The 20,128-nt window shown below is 46.5% G+C and overlaps 1 protein-coding gene across 28 annotated transcripts in view; it reads left to right on the top strand.

Annotated features, from left to right (window-relative positions):
• Positions 1–20,128, top strand: part of RBFOX2 (RNA binding fox-1 homolog 2) — a 165,514-nt gene that overhangs the window by 78,853 nt on the left and 66,533 nt on the right. The window contains exon 1 of one of the 28 annotated variants that reach the window (XM_041481544.1): positions 1,297–1,836. The exons of 26 other annotated variants lie outside the window; for them this stretch is intronic. In XM_041481544.1, coding sequence (XP_041337478.1) covers positions 1,792–1,836 — 45 coding nt within the window. In that variant the 5' untranslated portion in view covers positions 1,297–1,791. Of the gene's footprint in view, positions 1–1,296; positions 1,837–6,181; positions 6,368–20,128 lie in introns of those variants that run through there. One more of the 28 variants, XM_041481546.1, reaches the window with a different exon arrangement.

Here is a 20,128-nt window from a genome sequence, read left to right as displayed (position 1 = left end):
CCCCAAATTGGTCATGCTCCTTTTGTAAGGAAGGAGTGGCCCTGTGGCTCTAGGAAAGATGATGAGAGTGGGCGACAGCTGCTATGAGCACTCACCCAGCTCATAGCTGTCCTTTCCTGAGGCTCTCAGAAAGAAAGGGCAGTGGGAGCAGAGGATGAGCCAAGAGCTGTCCTGCTGGCCTGAGGGGGTTGAGGGCTGTGAATTAGGCACCCTTTACCTGAATGACAAGGGTTTGTGTATGCAAATTGTACTAGATAACGATCCACATATTTAACTCCTGAAGAAAAGTAAATCTCAAGTTTAACTCTTTCTGAGGGGGAGGAAATTATGAGTGAAAATAGAAAGGCAGCTGCCCTGGAGCTAGGCTGAGGGAGCTGTTTAGTGGTGCACAGCAGCACTACAGAAAAGTTAAAGATTAGAAATGCAAAAACCCCCTGACTTTATGCATTTAAAATGGTGTGTGGCGGGGGGAAATTTGGCTAGCCCTTCTTGGATTTGATCACTGTAGCGTGTTTATTTTTGAAACCTCAGAGGGAGGGGTTTTATCCCTGCTATCCTTTGGAGGAAGGTGGGAATCTTTTGTGGGCTTAGGCTGTTAACCCTTTGAGAACCCAGGTTTGGTCCAGTGTCCACCCATCACTACAAAAAACTTGGTATGGCTTTTTGGTAGTGATGGGTGAAACATCATGCAATTTGTTATGGGAGGTCAGGCCCCCTCAATGCTCCCTCTGGCCATGGTGTATCTTCTAAAAATCAGCAGCAGGCCCTCGGATGTCTGGTAACGTGGCTGGCATGTGAGGCTGCTGGGGTGAGCCTGCCGGCCGAGCAGCTCCCCATCTGTCCCTGTCGGTCAGGGAGCAGATTCCTCCCTGGGAATGAGGAGGATGAGCTTCCTAAAATGGGCACAACAACTGGCCCTGCCCAGCCTTGCCCCCTTCTCCCTGCTGCTCGCTGTCCCATGTGACAGAGTTAATCCCCCTCGCTGCCCCCAGTTTGACTAGAACAGCTGAGGGGGACAACCCAGCGGCCCAAGGCTGGGGCAGTGGGGGCCATTCCAGGGCCCAGCTCCCCCCGGTTCCGGCAGCTGTCCCTGCTTGCCTCAGCTAGGGAGGGAGGGAGAAGCGTTAAATGATACGGGCACACACTCCCTTGTGAAAGAGATCCCTTCAGTTAGAGATATCACTGTGACTTCTCCCCTCTCCCTCCCTCCTTCCCTGACACCAAAGGGTTTTACTATGCTAATCCCAGCACCTGTCCCTGCAGAGGACAGCAAGAAGGGTATGGTGGTGGGGGAGGAACAGTCCCATATGTTTTTCCCTGTCCTGGATTGGGAGTGTTCCCTCTGACGCACCTAGAGCCCAGAACATATGCTCTTTTCAGATCCTAAATGCTGTTTGCTTCCTCCTATCCCTGGCAGCAGTGGCTGCAAAGATCCTGTGTCCCCCTCTTCCTGGCAGTTGCTCTGTTTGCTGCCCGGGAATCGCAGGACACTCCTAAGTCGAGGCTTGCAGGGCCGTTTTCAGTAGAGGATTTCTAATTTTAGGAGCCTCCGCCGCCTATGGTTGAGCGCTGCCTTGCTGGATCCCAGAAGAGAGGGGCTGAGCTGTGCCGAGCCAGGCAGCTCCTTTTTATTTTCAGCTGAGCTAGTGTCAACCTGAGTGGCCCCAGAGGCCCGAGCCAAGCACTGCGCAGGGCTGCCAGAGTCCTTCCCACAAGGCTGAAAGACGGAGACTCGGGTTTGAAGCTTCCAGTCCTGTGTCCATTTGGCCTTTAGCTGGAGGATCTTTGGCTATGTATGGTGTGTATTGTATGGATTACCAATACCCAGTCGTCCAGGTAAGCAAAAGGACAGTGGTGACTTTAAGGAGTTTTGCTCTCTGTGTTGTTTGGACAAAACTGGAGCTTACATGCTGGTTTTGTAGAAGGACACTGCTTCCAAGCTGGGCTTTTTGTGTCCCAGGCATCTGCCCAGAGACCCTGCAGATGGCTTTGAAGCTCCTGCACCTGAGCAGTACCATTTGATACTTTTTAACTCCAAGATTTGTCTTGTTTGAGACTTGTATATTCTGGTTCACATTTTTTGCCTTTTTCTTTGATCATTTGTTTGTTTGTAGGGGATGTTGAACTGACAGCAGTGCTGTGCTCTGCAAACTAGCGTGTTGTTGTGTGTCTCACTGCGTTGTCGGGGCACATGTGACCTGTATGTGTGACTGCAGCCTGTCCCACAGGGATGCTCAGCCGCCCAGAGCAGCTCCTCACCTATTCTCCTCCTCCCTCCTCCAAAATCACCCACAAAACCTCTGACAAAATCTCATTTGTCACATTTTTGCTTTCGGAGGTCCAGAAGGGTGTGTAGGGTGAAAGGAACGGGTGGGTTTGAGAGCAGCGCTTGGGGCTGGGCAAAGTCTGTATTGCAGCCTCTGCTGGGGGAGGGGGCTATATTTGGAGCACACGTGACATTTGCTGGCCCAGTGTGTGGACTCTTGGAGAAGACAGAGGTTGTGTGGGTCAGGCTCAAATACTTTTGGAGCCAAGTGAAAGATGATGTTCTCTAGGCAGTCCTTGGCTATTCAGTGTCAGCACTCTGTGTCCTTACAAGCACCAAGTTTATCCATTTTAAAATGTGAAATGTAGACTAGCAGTTCAAGATTATCTACAGTGAGATACATCAGATAGCCACTAAATAGTATTTTGTTAGGTTACCTTGTATGGGGGGTTTTATTACCCAGATGAATGGAATCCACCAGCAGAAGTGTGTCTTTTGGTTGTTAAGATTTGTTCGTGATAAATTGGTTCTTTGTGCTGGAAACTCTCTTTTTCTTCCCTCTGGCCTTGGTCCAGCTGGCAGGTTTGCTCCATCTAAACTTGAGCCAGCACAGAAATGCAGGTAATGGGATGTTAAAATTGAAGGCTGTGCTTGCTTTCCACCCTTAGCAGCAAAGGGTGGTAAATAATACAGCTAAAAAAAAAAGGGGGGGGACAACGTATCCTGCAACCTCCTGAAAGCAGTGTTTGTGGACTCCTCCTCTTCCTAGTTCCATGATTTCTATGAGGTTTAGAGTAACCCAAGCATTTCAGAGTGTACCTGTACCTGTAGACTACTTAGTCAAGCTAGAGGTTAATTCTTCATCTGTGCTCTCATCAGTGTGATTTCAGTGGCCTTGTCCTTTGGCCTGCTGTATAAACATCCTTCTCCAGCTTCTTTTCCATTAGGATTTGAATGGTAGGAGCTAACTAGAAACATCATGTACATCTGTACGAACACAGAAGAGAATATAAAAGTGTCACAGCCATGCTCAGGTGGGAGCAAGGAGCTTTGTCTGGCATGATGAGGATTATCAGCTGTGCCCTGGCACTGCAGACAGACCAGTTACATTTGCCCATAGTTATTTCAAAATGCTACTTCTACAGCACAGTAACAAAGTTTTGATGCATATGCGCCCGTGATGTATGAGAAACCATAAGAACTCATAAGTATTGGCATCTAAAGCTGTTTTGAATACATTGCTTTTTGAATAAATGCAGTAAGTAGGAAGGGGTGATCTCGTGGCTCTGAGCTATGTGTTCTTCAGCCTTCCAGCCTTCAGCTCTGCTTGTGCTTCTCTGTTCTTTTCAGCAGCAAGATTTGCAGTTTGGGTTTTGGTTTTGCTTAGTAGCGGGTGGCAAACTGTCATGGTAAATTCAGGAGTGGTTCCATGATTCTCACATAGGAGAAGCTAAGTGGAGGTCTACCAGATTATTCTGCATGGCCATGACACAACATCTGAACCCCCATGCCTCAGTGAGGAAAGATGAATTGCACACATTCACCAAATTTTTGTAGGCCTTGTTCATTATCAGACGTCGCTCCTGGGCTGCAGTAAGACAGCAGAGATCTCAAGTGTTGCTGCATCTGGTCATGTTTTGTACAGTGTGTTTTAAACTTTCGAAACTCTGTATCAGATATTCACTTCAGCTGGTTTTGCAGCTGTGGGAAGTCTTGCAGACTTGTGTTTGTTGTTGCCTGAGCACAACTACTGAAAATTGGGTGTTTTCTCTTGCTCAGCAGGAGCAAAGGTGGATATATTCCAAGCATGGAGAAGGAGATGCTTTCTGGCCCACAATGGAGATGAAAGAGGGAGACCAGCAGTAGATCATACTGAAGGGAATTCCCACTCTGCTGGCACATGAGCAAGGCAGATGTACCAACTGGGTGGTGGGAGGCAGTGCAAGAGAAGGTTCAGTGCATGGTTGGGCATTTCATTTTCCTTAGAAGACTTTCTGATGGCAACTATTTCTGGAGGTTCCTCAGGTGAAGGCCAAAATGGAGTAGAAATGCTGCTATTCTGGTTAACAGTAGTGGGATGATGTCCAGAAGGTCTGTGCTACAGCCCCAGATCTGGGACAAGAAGGTGCTACCTCATGGCACAGACAAGACCGAGTGAACACAACAGTTGAAGTACTTAAGTGGAGAGAATAAGGAGATTATCCTGAGTCATTTGCAGAGGTCTGATGAATGAGATGCACAGTGCTGAAACCTGGTGCTTTGTCATGTCAAAGGTTTAAGCAGGTGACTGTGTTTTTTTTTTTTTTGTTGTTTTTTGTTTTGTTTTTAAATGGAATTTACATTTGACCTAGAACTGTGCTCCAGAATCTCAGGTTTGTAATGTTGGGGGGGGGGGGGGGGGTGCAGAGAAACCAAATCCACTACTTTCCCTGGTTTTGCAACATTGCATGTAAATATTATAACTTGCAAGTTAGCAGAGAGGATGAGATAACACAGAAAAACATGGACTCTGACTCAGAGACCTGTGGGCTGCAGCCATGGAGGCTGGCTCCCTCCCAGAGGATCCCACACCATGGTTTGGTTGTGTTGGGTGGCTGGCCCATGACTCTCAGCCTCCATGTGCTGGTGGCATGTAAGGGCTTCTGGTGTCTTGGTGTCCTGCTTTTCACAACAGAGGAGAGACTGGCTTGTGACACATGCTCCCGCTGGTCTGCTGAATGAGGAGAGAAAGGGCAAAGGAAGGAAAGGAAGAAGGGAGGGAGCCAGAGGTCAGTTTGCAGCGAGTGAAATTGGGAAACTAAAAAACATCAGCATGGGCTGCCTGAAGAGCAGTGCTATAGCAGAAGCCCATGAAGCAAAACCACTGAGCTTTTTTTTTTTTCCCCCATGTAAATTATAACTGGGCATATTCATGCAAAGAACACATGGGGATTGAAGGTGTTACTGCACCGTAATTTGGCTTTTTTGCTGCTAAAACCTGGGGAGTCTCTTGAGTACCAGGTGTCAAGAAGCGATACATCAGAAGCACAACTTGCCTGAGCTGGTTTTATCTCTGCATCATGAGCACTGGAGCATCAGTAGTCTTCTTGTCTAACTGTGGGATTGGCAGACCTGTGCTCAGCCCTGTCCGTGGGTTTCCACGGGTGCAATATTGAGAAGAATCAATCTGAGCATCTCAGATCCCGTCTGGCAAATGGGGTAGCAGTGTATCACTCTGTTTTACGGGGTCGCTGAGAGAACAGATGCTGTCAACCGTGGCGTGCTCAGGTGCTCAGGGCCAGATGCTTGCTGAAGATAAATGGGAGGGAAAAAAGCAAGCTGGGAAGGAGTCCAGCGGTCTCCAGGTTTTATGATGATAGAAATGCAGATCCTGGCACGGATACTGCTTCCGGTTCAGCCAACACACCATGTAACCCACGCGTTCTCCCTTTTGTGGCAGAAGGGAGGTCTGTGCAAAACTGACAGCTATCTCTCCAGCATCGTCCAGCCGAGAGATGCTTTCTCCCGCCTGCTGAGGTCCAGGCGGGGTTGGCCTGGGGCGCTGGGAATGGTAGGTGCGGAGGAGCTCGGGCTGGCCGTGAGGTTCTGCTGGCCGCTGCACGGGGCCACCACCTTCGCTTTTGTTTCCAGCTCGCGTTTGCGCCTTCGCCGAATCCTCCTGGTTCCTGGGGAGCAGTGGGGAGTCCCGGCGGGCAGGCGAGGGAGCGCCTCGCTGGGGCGGGGGCTGGCCGGGCCGTGCCGAGCCCAGCCGGGCGGGGCGAGGCGGGGCGCGGCGGGGGCGGCCCCGGCTCGCATTAATTACCTTCGGCATTCGGGGCGGTGCTTCCCGCAGCCATCTGGCTGAGCCGGGGGGGCGGCAGGGGGGGGAGGGAGGGGGAAGAAGGGGAGGAACACGGGAGAAGAAAGAGAGGAAAAAGGGCTCGGGGAGCACCGCGCCGGCGAGGCAGCGCAGCGCAGGCACTCGCCGCCGCCGCCCGCCTCCACGGGGCTGCTGCTTTTTTATTTGGTTTTATTTTTTTCTCTTTTTTGTAAATTTTCCCTCTCCCGTGCGGCCGGCCTCCCCCATTTTGGTTTATGGAGAAAAAGAAAATGGTAACTCAGGTAAGGGTGGCGGGCGGGCCGGGCTCCGGCGGCTGCCCGCCTGGCTTTGTCTGGGCGGGGAGCGGTGCGGGAGGGAGCCCCGCCGCGCCGGGCACCCGCGGTGGGATCTTTGGGGAAGGGGTTCCTGCGGCCCCCCTGCCCGGAGCAACCTCGCAGTGCCCTCTAGAGAGAGCGGTGCGCGAGGGGCACGGGGTGCCCCTGCTTCGAGTTAGGCTAAACCCGCCTTTGAACAGCCCATCCCGAAGGTGTACGGCTTCCTCGCCGCTTTTCCATCCGGCTGCCGGTCACCGCGGGGGCCGGGAAGCCCTTGTAGGTAGCTGTAGGCGTGGGGCTGCCCGTGTCTTCCCGGGGGAAAGCGGCTGACGTTTCCTGAGGAGCGCGCCCAGCTGCCACGGCCATCGCGCATCCACCGCAAAGGGTTTTCGTCGGACAGTGCTCGCCTTTTAAGGCTACTGTATGCTTTTGGATTTTGAATTATTTTTTTTTTCTGGCACGGCATACGCAACTCGCCACCGGAGGGAGCGGGCAAAGGGAGGGAGGAGTAGGAAAGCGGCATCGTGGAGCTGGAATCCTTTGGAGTTAGGCATTATATAATGTCCCCGCAGTGCCTTGCAGAGCTGGAAACCTTTGGGGGATATTCCCAAAGGGGGTGGAGGGAGGCACTCTCAGAAGGAACTTTTCTTCAAATCTGGGTTTCACAAGTGCTTTTTTTTCTGTACAGCTTTGCAGGTCTTTAGAATAGATGCATACTACCTTTTTGGCTTTCCTTAGCTCTCTGACTGAAGCCCCCTTCACTAGCTGCTGCTGGGATCCTGCATGTCCCACTACAGGGGGCATATCTTTCACTGGTGCCTAACTCTGAACCCATCTGCTGCGAGAAGTGACACCCACTTTGACCCTTTCCCATCTTGCATTGATTGTCAGTGGCTGAAAAATAGGTCTCTGTCCACTCTAAAGGTATCTTCCCAGGCTCCCAAGGCCCACCTTTTCCTTCTGCTATTTAGTCCCTTCCATTATAAAGTCCTTTTTATCTGGACCAAGGCTTTCTGTTCTGAGACGGAAGAGCTCTCCAGAAATCTCGTGGGGCTTTCTGTACCTATATTTAGTTTAGCAAGTGATGCTGGAAAGCTGTGTCTCTGCAGTCAGCGTCCATTTGTGTTTTGCTATGTGCTCAGAGTGTGCCTGGTCAGATGGAGGTGTGTGCCCCTAAGCTGCAGGTGTGCACATTTCAGAGAGTTGTTCTGCATAGCCTTGTGTTGCAATGTGCTCTCAGCCACAGCCATCACGCTCGGAGCGCATGTCTGTGCAGTGCAGAAAGGTGCCTGGGTTACCAGGACCCAGGCTTGGGGATGTGCAGGGCTGGGAAGGATGAGATTCTACCGGAGCACTGGCTGAAATAGGGGAGGGTATAAACTCTTCTAAAGATTTAGGATATACTAATGGACTCCAGGGAAATCTGTCTTCTGCAGAAACTCTTAATTTATTGACGTGGAGAAGGAGGTATCAAGACTGCGTGTTATGGTATTGTTTGACCTTGAATTACGATTGTCTTAAGAGTATGTACTATTTAGTATAGGTTTTCAGGATTTGCATTGTGTATTTACATGCTGAGATGCTGGAGAAGATGCATATTAAAAAAAAAAAAAACCCAGTAGGAGAGGTGAACTCAGACTGTGTTTCAGTTGGGGATCCAGATGAACGATGGATAGCCCTTGTGCACAGAGTTGAGGAAGACAGCACAGGTGAAGTCAGCTCTAGCAGCGTGCTGCCTTATCTCAGGGGGATCATTTGGCTGCTAGGCTGGACTTTAGCAGTCACTGCAGGTTTGGCCGAGTGTGGGGCTGAAGGAGTGTGGCACAATTCAAGACATATCCCCAGCCACGTTATTATTATTTGGCAGTGTTGTTTCAAGCAGTGGAGTGCCATTACTTAAACCTGTGAACTTGCTTCCTTGGGGCTCTGTCTCATTTATGAAAAGTAAATATTGTTGGTATGTTAAGCTGGTAATTGCCACTGAATGAATTCAGCATTGCTACAGTCTTGCTCTGTTTAGTTCAGTCTTCAGAAAGCATTGCCTACCTGGTCTGAGTTCTCTTGTGTTGTAAGGAGCAAGCTTGCTGTCTGCCTTGGAGATCTGGGAGATGAGCTTCTGCATAGGCATGACAGGCTGATAGAATAGAATAAATAGGAGTGTGTGGAGTGACAAGTCTAGAAACAGCAATGGAAAGAAATGGGAGATGCTGGAAGGTAAAAACGTGCTTGAAAAAGAGGAAACAAAAATTGCTAATGAGAGTAAGAGCTCAGATTCATTAACAGATAGTGCCTTAGCCATATCCCCCTTAATCCTAAATCAGTGAAAATAAGTGTTAAACGAGGTCCAGTACATTATGCACTAATTGCAGATAAAAGAGAGAGTCTTCTGTGGATGGGCATTATATGCTAAAAGGCTTTTTCTCTGTGTGGTGCATGCTGAGGTTGCTGGCTTGTGTGGAGCACAAAGCCCTCCCTTTCTTGGACAGCCCAGTGCCTTGCTGGCGTTTTCCTCCAAATCTGTTTCCCATCAGGGCTGGGAGAGGGGGAAGGTGTCAAGCATCTCAGAGAGCGGGCGGGGGGGATCTGCTGCCTCCTTAAGGGGTCCCCCCAGCCCATGTGGCAGCCGGCAGTGCTGAGTGTGTGTGTGTGTGTGTGTCTTTGTAATGAATCCCCCTGCCATTGTCTGCTCCCCTCCCTGCTCTCAGCAATGGAACCTTTCACCTGGGCTGCTGCCCACTGGCGGGCCTTCTTCCAAGATAGGAGGAGGAGGAAGGGCTGCTTGTGGTAATTAAAGCCAGACCTTGGAGAACTGCTATTTTCTGACCTCAGCACCCCTTTTTCCTTCTTTATCTCTCTTGAGTTCCCAGCTTTTGATGTGGGTGTAAGCAGAAACATCAGAAAGTCTTCTTTTGTGCAGCTGTAGAATCACCAGTCTCCATTTTGTGGCACCATTTGAAGCATCTTTGCTGCCCTGCTTGCCAGCATGCCCCCTCTTGTTCCCCCCAGCACCCCTTGGAAGCTCCAGCCAGCACCGTTTATCTTGGCACGTGTTTGACTTGCTACACTCTGCCCAGGGCTCAGGGAGGTGATGGCGTTTGTGGCTTTGAGACTAATTTATGTCCTTGTTAAAATGAACCAGCAAGCAGTCTCATTTTTTCCAGAGGTTTTCTTCCCTTTCTCTTCCCCCTTCTATAACCCTTTCCCTTCCAGACTCTGTGTGTAGCTGTGAGACAACTTGTGCAGCCAAAAGTTGCTTGCTTAGTCAGTGATTTGTTTTTTTAAATTAAGAAAACCCAACAATTGCAGTGCTCCTTAAATGGAGATCTTATTTAAATCAGAGCAGCGGCTGACTCATTAAAGGCTGCTCTGTCTCCTTTTCGTTCCTCTGCCTCATTCCCTTTCCTTGTCTTTCTTTACCTCCCATTACAGTAATAATGTGATAAAACAGATCTTTGTGTTCCATGTTGGGATCATGCAGGGGTGTGTAGTTGAAGGGGGGAGACAGGAGATGGGGAACCCTGTCACGACAGCCACCTTGTTGTGCTAGCTAAAAATGTACAATGCATCCCATTATAGGAGACCGTCCTCCTTTGTCTGAACTGTCTGCAAGGGAGACCGAGTCCCAGAACAGCCTCCCCCCTCCTGTCCTCTTACGGCTGCTTTAGGTTCTGTTCCCCTCCAGGCAAGCTAGATGCTGCAGAATTCCCCTGCTCCTTTAAAAGAAAGAATTAAGAAAGAAAAGCTTTATCTGTGTGTGGTAGAAGGCCCCCTTTTTTTACTCCTTGGACTGCTCTTAGGACCTAACATTTCCCGCTCCCTTTTTCCTGCTTTGAGGATTGCGTGTCCCTTTCAGTTCAGTTGTCCTTGCTGCTTGCTCCTTGCTGTGGTGTTATCTTGTGAACTTGCATGAGCTGTCTGAAGGGAATTGCTCTCTTCTCTGTCCCTGGACTTCTGCTCTTCCCCTTTTCTTTGCTGTTCATGGAATGGTGCTTGTTTACATGGTGCCTCACTCAGTGCCTATACCTATCCCCTAGTTTTTCATTCCCTTCTACTGTATATCGTAGGGCTTCCCCTTAGTGCTGCAAGACACCATGTCAGCATCAGAAGTTTGTGTAAGAGAAATCCTGTCCAGTCACTTTTCCAGGAGACTATCCCCTGGGAATGCAAGGATTAATCTGCACTCGCTTTCCCTGATATTAGGACATAGTTGCTTGAGGTGGGGCTATGGGTTGTGTCTGTAACTGTTGTTATACTTCGAGATTTAACTGCTGGTTGAGAAGGGCTTACTCTTAAGGGGCCTGTCAGAATCTGGTGAGTGTTTTTTAGTCTTTTACTCTTTGCCCCCTGTGCTGAGCACTTTGAGATCCATTGGAATAGAAGTGAACCACTGCAGGTGCTTGTAGAGCTGCCTTGGGATGGCAGAAGCCTTATTCAGTGTTTCCTAGGCAGGATGGAGAAAAGCAACTTGATATAGCGCTGCCATTTCCTTGAGTCCCTGTCCTAGAAATAACCTCGCTGCTCCCTAGTGCATTTCTTCTGCAGGTGACTAGGTGCTTATCCGTGGGAATTGAGAAATGAGGATCCCTAAGTCTTCTGTGGTATTTGATTGCCAAGGCTGTGTAAATTTAACATACCATTTTAATTGTATTTTAAGAACTATTAATTTATGAAGTGTCTGGATCAGTAAAGAGGTTGTAGTGAGCTACCAAAAATTACAAAAGTTCAAGGTTGCAGAAGAGGGAGGCTCTTAAAACCAGCAACATCTTTCCCTCCAGGTGCTTAATTCATGATGGCTCCATTGCATTTAATTAGTATTGAGCAGCCTTCTGCTGTAAAATTCTAACACCAGTGCAGAAGAGGTCTGCAATGGATGTCTCTGTATGATGTTTTTTAGGTGTGGATTACTGACTGCTTCGGGTAAAATGCTCCCTTGTTCCTGTTTTAGATCCATTTCCAGCAAATGGTGTGTGCAGTTGGCTGCCCCTTTGCAATGAGTTCCTTAATGTACTTACCTCCCAGCTGCAGAGTCACAGACTTCACTAACAGGCATTCCATGAGGTCTGAGTACCAGGGAAGAGATGTTTAATTTGCCTCAGTCTTCTTTCACATAGAATACTATTTAAAAGGATGTAGTCAGTATCCTTTCTATCAGACATGTTCTCTGGAATTAATGTTAATTTTCCTACCAGACTTATTTTGGTATGCTCCTCTAGAGTCACTTCTGATCATCTGCTGTGTAGGATGGTTTTTTTGCTGGGCTGTTGGAGGCTGTGCTGTGACCAGTGAGGGCAGGAGATGTATAGACTGGTTTTGTAGGGTTCATGGAAGCCAGAGCAGTTAATGCTCAACTGGAAGCTTTTGGAAAAAAATAGTATGTTTTGCTTGCATAAAAGAAAATGGGACAGATGCTGTTCAACAGTATGCTTTGCTTAATACCTGATTTTTTTTTTTTCTTCATTAAGCAATATTATTCTTAAACTGAATTGAGAGTGATCAAGATGGTAATGGGGAGGCATTTCAATTACAGGGCATTTCAGTATTTGAAGTTGGGAAAGAAACCTTCATTTGTTCTCTTTATTTCTGTGGCTGTTTATGATGCTCTTTAATCACATGTTTGTATGCTATTTTTTTCCACAAGAAAGAAAAGAAAAAACAGACAACCCTCTAACTGTCCCCATCAGCTTCAGTGTATGTGGCACCATGATGACCCCTGCAAGTTATCAGTGGCAGAGTTGGCCATCCCAGATACAACCCACAGACCTCTGCCACTTTGACTGACTGTGTAATTAGCTGTCATTTTCTGTGCAGACCAGCTTGATCAGTGTTTGCCAGTTGGTTTTGTATATTTGCTGACAGCAGAGGATTGGTGACGTTTTGCAATATTAGGCTTGGGTTTAGGCTTTGGGGGTGTACACTGGTACGCACATTTTACCCCTCTCTTCCATCCCTGTGTGACCTCGCCTGTCTCACCTCTGTCCTCCTTCATTGGAGGACAGATGGATGCTTCCTCCTCTCACTCTCTCCCCATGATCCCCGGTCAGTAGCTTGTCCGATACAAGCCATACCGTATCCATACTCTCCCAGTCTCCGTTTCTTTCCAGTTACATGCCCTCCTGTTTTGGCAGACTACTACTTTACCTTGATCCCTTCAGTTCCTTTTCAGCTGATTTTTAGACCTGCTTACTTTTTGCTTTTCTGCCTCCTCCTCCTCCCTGTCCTCACTACAGTCCTTGTCATAGGGTTTTTTAACTCTCCACCCACTCCCTTCATTCCTCATTTAGTTGTTTGCCTTTTCTGCTCCTATTGCAGTTATACTTGTCTGTTCGATCTCTTTGCTCCCTGTCACTGCCTGTGATGATAGTGCTCAGGCTTCTTGTCTCAATTTAATTTTCTCCTGCTGTACTTACAGGTCTGTTTCTTGGTTTTTTTGGATTTGAGGTGGGTAACTGCTTCTTGATGTTACATCATCCCTGCAAAGGAGATGGTGCAAAGTACTGGAGATGGATCATTTCCCTGCTGTCAGTGATCTCCAGACCTAGAACTGACATGGTCAGTATCTCATGGAAGCTGTGGATGATCTCCAAATGAGAGCATAAAATCACAGAAAATGGGGTGCAAGCTGCTCTACCAGCCACCCTTAAGAGCATCTCTGTTTCCTGTTAGACTAAACAGTATCTAAACCATTCCTGATGGCAAGTAACCTGCCTTAAAAGTATTTGCAATATCACTGCAGGCCTTTGTGAGCATTGCGAAGTCTTTTGTAGTATCTAACATAAAGCTTGTTGCCACCATTTGTTCTTTCTGTGAGAAATATAAAGAAGGGATTGGTTCTTTCATTTTTGGCGGGTTTTGCATACTGTAATTTCTTTATCTTTTATCTTCTAGCCTTTTTTGACCATTGCATGTGGCTTTACTGGGGGATTGATTATGTAAGACAGGCACTGTAATTTTCCATACTTCTGGTATAATGTTGGTCAGATCTTGGTGGCTAAATATAGATTCCTGAAATGCAAATTTTTCTGTAAATAAGAAGTTCTCTTAGACTTTTCAAAGTGTATGTGGTAATTTCCTCCTCCCTTAATCATAAACAAGATAAAATATGCCCCCTACTTTTTTCTTGGGTTGGATTGCTATGGCTTAAGTAACAAAGGAAGTAAAAAGAAATAACAAAAACAACTCCAGAATCAATTACAGATATAATGAAAAAAAAAATTCAATTTGAATGGTATCTTGGAATTTTAACAACTGAAAACTGGGTCCTACAATGGGAAGTAACCAGCCTGGCTTTACCAGCCCTTCCTGTAATGGAGATTTTTACCCCGAGTAGTCTCTAAATACCTAATTGGAATTGCACTCCAAGTAGCCTGTAATCTGAGGGTGCATGGATACAGCAAAAATGTCGAAGTAATTGCAAGGGTAATCTTTCTAGCTTCTGATGTCTGCCCTCAGGCTGGGAGTCTTGAGTATGGTTAAAACCCTCTGAACTGTCCTCCTGGTTATCCTGCTTAAAATCCGTAGTGTCTGCAGTTGAGGTCCTGTGGAGTTTAGGATTTCTGTGTGCTGTATGTAAGTCCTGTCTCCATGAGTTACCTGACTTGGAGGGCATATTTGACTTTCAGATAATTGCTTTTGATTAGCTAAGATGTGGATAATCAGAGTTTGACCTACGCTGTGCATAGACCATCATTCACCTATCAGGTCTCACTGAAGCTCCTTATCTAGGCCTGTGCTCGCCCTCCAGTCTTAATAGCAAAATCTGCTTTAAATTACTTTAAAAGATTGATTTAAAAATGCTTTGGAAAGGAGTTTGGATTTCTTAGATAGTACTAGTCCTCCTTTGTCTAGTGTACCCTCCGTGAAGAGTGAAACCATTAATTTGATTTGTTGTTCTTTGTAGCTTTTCTCATTTTTGCTATGGCATCATATGAAAGGAGGTTATCAAAACTGAACAATTATGCAAAGTGCTTCGGAATATTAGAGAGCAGGCGTATGAAAGGCTTTTGTTTTTCAGTGTGTGTCCCTTCCTGCTTTATAAAATGTGGTTGAGATAAATAGGGCAGCAAGGGAAAGGATTTCAGTTTCAACAGGCATAGTTTTAAATCTATGTAAACTTAAAAAAGGATTCTTCCAGCCTGAGTCAGAAGGTATAGGAGGAACACCATGTTTATTTGGTGAAATTAGTGAATTAATCAATTTGTTGGCTGACTATGAGATATTGTGCTATGTTAGCTTGGCTTAGTGCTCAAATATTTAATGCAGATTCATTTGCTTTAACTTTCCCTTTTTTCTTTCTGTGTGATGCTATTTAATGTTGCTACCTTGGCTTTGCAAATCTTTTCTCAGGTCTGTTTCCGCCCTGTTCCAGGATGAAGCATTCTGTCTTGAAGCAGTGGGAAGGGGATGAAAAGTAGTTCTAGGAATCCCTTTCATATGAGTTTGGTTGGGGAAGTGTAAATACTTTTTCAGAGTCACGTTAGACTGTGTGATGGTGCCAGTCTGTGGCAAAGAGTGTAGTGTGGTGAGATAGAGGAATGAGGAAGGTGGTGACTGAAGGCTCTGGTGAGAACTTTGGTCAGTTCCTTGCTCCATGTGTCCTTCACAGGGACATGGGTGACAGACTGTGAATACACTTAGTGTGACTGATGAGGTGGTGTAGTCAAGGAGGGGCTGACTCTCTTAGTGGCGGAAAGAATTTAGGTCATCCAAAGGCAGTTGCAAACCTTAATCCTAAGAGAATTTTGCTGAGGGACTCTAGGTTTTCAAAGCCTCTTTTGATCAAAATGCTGCAAGGACTGTGAGAATGAATTTATCTGGGAACATGGACTTCTGAAGGGTGGAAAAAATACTGTGGAGATCTCAGTGCTTCATCAGAAAGCGAGACTTCTGAATACTTTGTCTTATTCAATGGGATGAATCTAAATCGGGTTTAAGCAGATTAAAGATCCATGATCCTTGTTCTCCATCAAGTCTGAAACTGTAGCTTTGAGCAGCCTGATGGTGACTTTGGCCCTAGACAAAATGAAGGTCTTCTAACAAGCCCTGCTGTGAGGAGGTGAGAAAGGAGGTGACTTTACTGTTCCTTTCAGCTCAACTGTGATTTCTCAGGAACGTTTTTGGTTTTTGTTAGGAGTACTCTTAATTGGTTTTGACAGTGGGCTGCAGGAGTTACTGCAAATGTTGCACAGAAGTCAAGAGAAAGCTGCACTGAAGGCTGCAGACCCAAGCATCTCTGTTCAGATCCGTGCCTGCCTGGCCCTCCTGCCTGCGAGCTCCAAGCCTCCCTGCCTGATGAGTGGCTGGGGTCCTGCTTGGCAGCTGATATGGCCAAGAACGCATCTCCCAACCAGACTTCTTCTTAAAGCAGAAGTGTATAGAAATATTATGGCTTTTTTTTTTTTTTTTTTTTTTTTTTTCAGTGGGTGGGTAGGAAACTTTGAGCTGTGTTATTTGTAACACAGAGAAGAAGAATAGCTAGAACTGAGTAATAGGAATTTCCTAATGTTTTGGAAGAGCATAGAGGAAGATAAATTTCATTCTTCTAGGGCGTTTGTAGAGGACTGTAGTGGCTTTCAAAAGTGTAGTAGGCCTCTAGGTTACCTGTGAGGCTCTGTGTGTCACTACATAATTATTCTGAGATCCAGTGACATGGTTTAAATGCAGAGTTCTGATGAGCCTCCTGGCTACTGTTCAGACAATCCCAGCAGAACAGTGTTCCTGTAGCCAATCATAAAACCTTAAAATCATAGAATGATTTGGGTTGGAAGGGATCTTTAAAGGTTATCTAGTCTAACCCGTCTGAAATGAGCAGGGACATCTTCAAGAGTTCAGCTGTGAAATGGTTCGGGAATTGCCTTCAGCTGTGTCTGTCCCAAATTTCTGCCAGGGGATTGCTGTGCCTGTGTGAGCTGCTCCTGTGCCCTCATGTGAGGTCAGCTGTGGTAGACCTGCTCTTGCTGAAGTGCATGGAGGTGAATCTGTTGATTAGGTCTGATGTTGGTAGTACCCAGCAGAAGCAGAGCACTAAACATTTTCCTTTATGGTCATCAACCATGGCTGTAAAATTGAGGTGATCCTTGTGCCCTGTGGTGCCAAATACTGAAATACTGAAAAGGCTTTATGTCGTAGACATGCAAGAGGAAGCTAAAAGAGCAATTTTCATAGTAAAGAATTTAAAGGAGTTTTTCAGATGTATGAGTCTTCCTGTGAATTGTTTAGTGGATGTTGAAGGCCTGGCAAATCAAGGACACTTCTGTTAACAATGAATATATTGGCTGCTGAGGGCTACTACTCATGCTGATGTTGGCCACTTTTGAGCAGAAACTCTTCCTAAAAATTTAATAGGACAGAAGTAAAGCTCAGTTTGTGATGTTGGGCAGTTCAGATCCCATCAAACGAGGCTGAGTTAAAAGCAAGTGTTGAGGGTTGATGCTGAAGGACATTTTTCAGGTTTGACAGTGGTGTCTGTGGGCTGTTCTGACCCATCCAGGGACAGATACTGTGGAGCCCATACAGCAAGCTGTGAGTGTGTTGGGTTACAGACAGACATCTGTTTTCAAGGAGCATCTTTTTAGGACAGAGCAACTGCCTGTCTGTCTGTCCCATGCAGTAGCCTCAGACTGCGGAGAAATTATTCTGGTTCCTTATGTCTTCATTGCATTGCATTGAAAATTCTACATCTTCAAAAGAACAATTCACTTCTGCTTTCTTCTTGTTTAATTTAATTGGGCTCGTCTTAATGTGGTGAGGATTATTGTCTGGACCACTTACATACTTGTGCTGCAGGATCTCCTTCCTCCCCATGTAACCTCAGTGTTACATGTTTCACACATTGTATCTCTTAAAGGAGGCCGTAGCACCTTGGAATATTAGCAGATAGGGTAGCGTCTGGTCAAATCTTGAGGCATTTTAGGTCAGCTGTCAGTGATAGTAATCTGATCTATGGCAAATCTTTCCCTCCCTCTCCCCGGGGTGCCTGCTCTGCCCTTTGCATGCCAGTGAAGCTGATATGATCCAAATTAACTTTTTCATCTGTTTGCATTTATTTTCTGAGTCATGAGAGGTCCTCAGGAGCCACAGAATTAAATGTTGTTTTCCTTTCTAACGCTTCTTTTATGGTATCAAAAATGTATTTTTTTATTCTTGTGTGGGATCAGATGCTGGTTTTTTCCATGTTAACGTGCTGCTGGGTATGCAGCCCATCATGAGAATAACACGGAGCTGCACAGTCAGCAGAGGAGTGCTCATTATTTTGATGTCTGCTGTAAAATGGTGGCTCCTGCTCTAAATTACTTGGTGAGGTAATTGCTCATCTTCCAAAATGTTTTCTTTTCTCTGTGTATGAGGTCTTTTAATAAGATAGGAAAGTACAAGGTGTTTTTTGGGCCAGGTTGCATCTGACTTCTGACTGGATCCTTTCAGTTATATACGAAGGCGCTGAAGGACAGCTGGAGTGGTAGTTAGAAGCAGAGATATAAAATCCCAGGACTCACCGCTGGCAAAGCAGCAGGATTGTTGTCAGTCTCTGAATTACACTGCTGTGCCTGCTATTTTATGCTTTTAATGTAAAGAGCATTTTTTTTGGTGGTGTGGCTGATGGCCAGTCTTGACCAAGGGATGCTTCTGCTCTTTCAGGAGCAGAAGGGACAGAGGGTGGTGGCAGGTGATTGATCTACCTATCAGTAGACAGGTGCTCTTCCTTGAAATGCTGTCTGGAAAGGGGTTTTGCTGTTTGATGGCTCAGTACTTCACCTTGGAGCTGTTTCGTGCCACAGAGCAGGAGGATGAGAGAGAATTTCATTAATAGGAAACTGGCCATCCCAAGAAGGCTGCTCAGCACTTGGGGGTTGCCTTGGTCTCTTCCCTTGGCTATGAGGACCAAGGAGGAAATAGCAGGAGCTCTGGCTTGCGGTAGAAAACTCCCTCTGAGTGCTGCAGGGCCCTTCTTGCGCATAGCAAAGACCCAGCTGTTCTCCTTCAAAGGTCTAAAAGCAGCTCAAATGAGACTGCAGGGGAATTTAGCAGTTTAATCCAAGACTGCATCTGCAGACCTTGCTGAGTCGTCGCATACCCTTGCATGCTCCCTGCTGTGCCCAAGCCATGATAGTGCTGAGCCATTTGGTGCCCAGCTTGTACCTTGAGCTGGGCCAGCATCCAGGTACGAAGAGTGTCTTCCTGCACAGTCCAAGAGGCGCCTTTGACAGCATGTGACACGTTGTGATTGCGGTTTGGTTACCATAGTCTTTTAAAAAATGGTCCATGGGTGCCAGTAAAGGCAGAGATTACTCTTTTTCTGTATGCTGTTAATTAAAGCTTTTACCTGGAAAGGAGATGCCATGGTGTAGCTCAGTTAGCCAGGCAGACTAGCTTGTGTCTGTCGTTCAGGATAACCCTTTGGTTGCTGTTTGTGAGGGTATCTTTTTGGCTTCATTTCACTCAGAGTAGGTGTATTTGTTCTCTGAAGCCTTGTCCATATGCTCTGTGAGCAGCAAATGTCTTAGGTCTTTTGAATCTAGGTGGATACGCAGTGGAAGCTGCTGCAAAAGATAATTTTTTAGTCTGGTTGCATGGTTTCATGGCCCTATAAATCTGATTCTGAATAAATATCTTTATATGTGGTCTTGATTTTCTGTAGAGTATTAGTTACCCCCTGAAATTATCTTTAAAAACCAAGGAGTTTAGACATGAGAGCATAACTAAGGTCCTACTTATAAACCCCAAGCTTTTATCACTGTCATAGTCAAAATAGCCCCCAGTACATGAATGAGAAGCAGGTGATAGCTGAGTAAATGAATGGATTTTCTGTTACATCCTAAACTTGATTTCTAGCTGATTTTAGTTGTGCCAGTGATGGCCAACCTGTGTACATCTGTTAGCATCCCACTGAGAGGCTAGTGGAGCTGCTCACACCCGAGAAATGCCTGAATAAATGCACTGCTGAAGTTAAGGGAGCGAGTTGTGGGGAGTAAAGACAGATTGTAACATACTGTTTCTCGACCAGGTGCTGGTTGAGCTTTGGGTTTGGTGATCTTAGGTTTTTTTCTCTTTTAAGGTGCAATATTTAAAGATTTAAGACCCTCTGGGGTCTTCAAGCAAATTATTTTCTTCCCAAGTATGAGCACCCAAGAGCCAGAAACCCCAGGAGAGGTGAAAGCACAGCTTGATCTAATTGTGTTCTGCACCTCTGTGGAAAGAGAGCACCTTGTTACTTTTTTCACAGGTGTTTTTGCTTGTATGGAAAGTAACTGGAACTGTGCTCATGAATATTTGAAGCTGTCAGGTGCCTTCTGAGGGCTGGAGGGAAGTAGGGCCAAGGAAGGGCAGGTGGTGTGGGAGCCAGAGGGGCAGAAGAGGGAGTGGCCCCAGCCCTGCGTGGTTGTCTCATCACTCTTATGGTAGTAGACTTCTTATTGGGATGAATGTGCTCTGAAATATTTATTGCCCTGTTTAAATATTCATTGCTGCAAAGGCAGTGCAGCCTGATGGCAGCAGTGGAGCCTCAAGGGACAGGGGCCACAGCAGTCCCTGGCATTTCCTTTCAGTAATATGATAAAAATATATGAAAAAAAAAAATATTGGGCATTCCCCCACTGCAAGATTGACAGGAGCACTCAGGCATATGTCCCAGTGTTTCCTCTTGGTGCCAGAGACTTGTATTTGCTCTCAGGCCCGTATGCTGGAGTGCTGCTCTGGATTGCCAGATGCTAATGCTTTTTTCCCAGGCCTGTATCC

The sequence above is a fragment of the Pyrgilauda ruficollis genome, unplaced genomic scaffold (assembly GCF_017590135.1).
Source record: "Pyrgilauda ruficollis isolate IOZ18807 unplaced genomic scaffold, ASM1759013v1 scaffold56, whole genome shotgun sequence".
In the NCBI taxonomy this organism is placed as follows: domain Eukaryota; kingdom Metazoa; phylum Chordata; class Aves; order Passeriformes; family Passeridae; genus Pyrgilauda; species Pyrgilauda ruficollis.
This window is presented reverse-complemented; position numbering and strand designations above follow the sequence as displayed.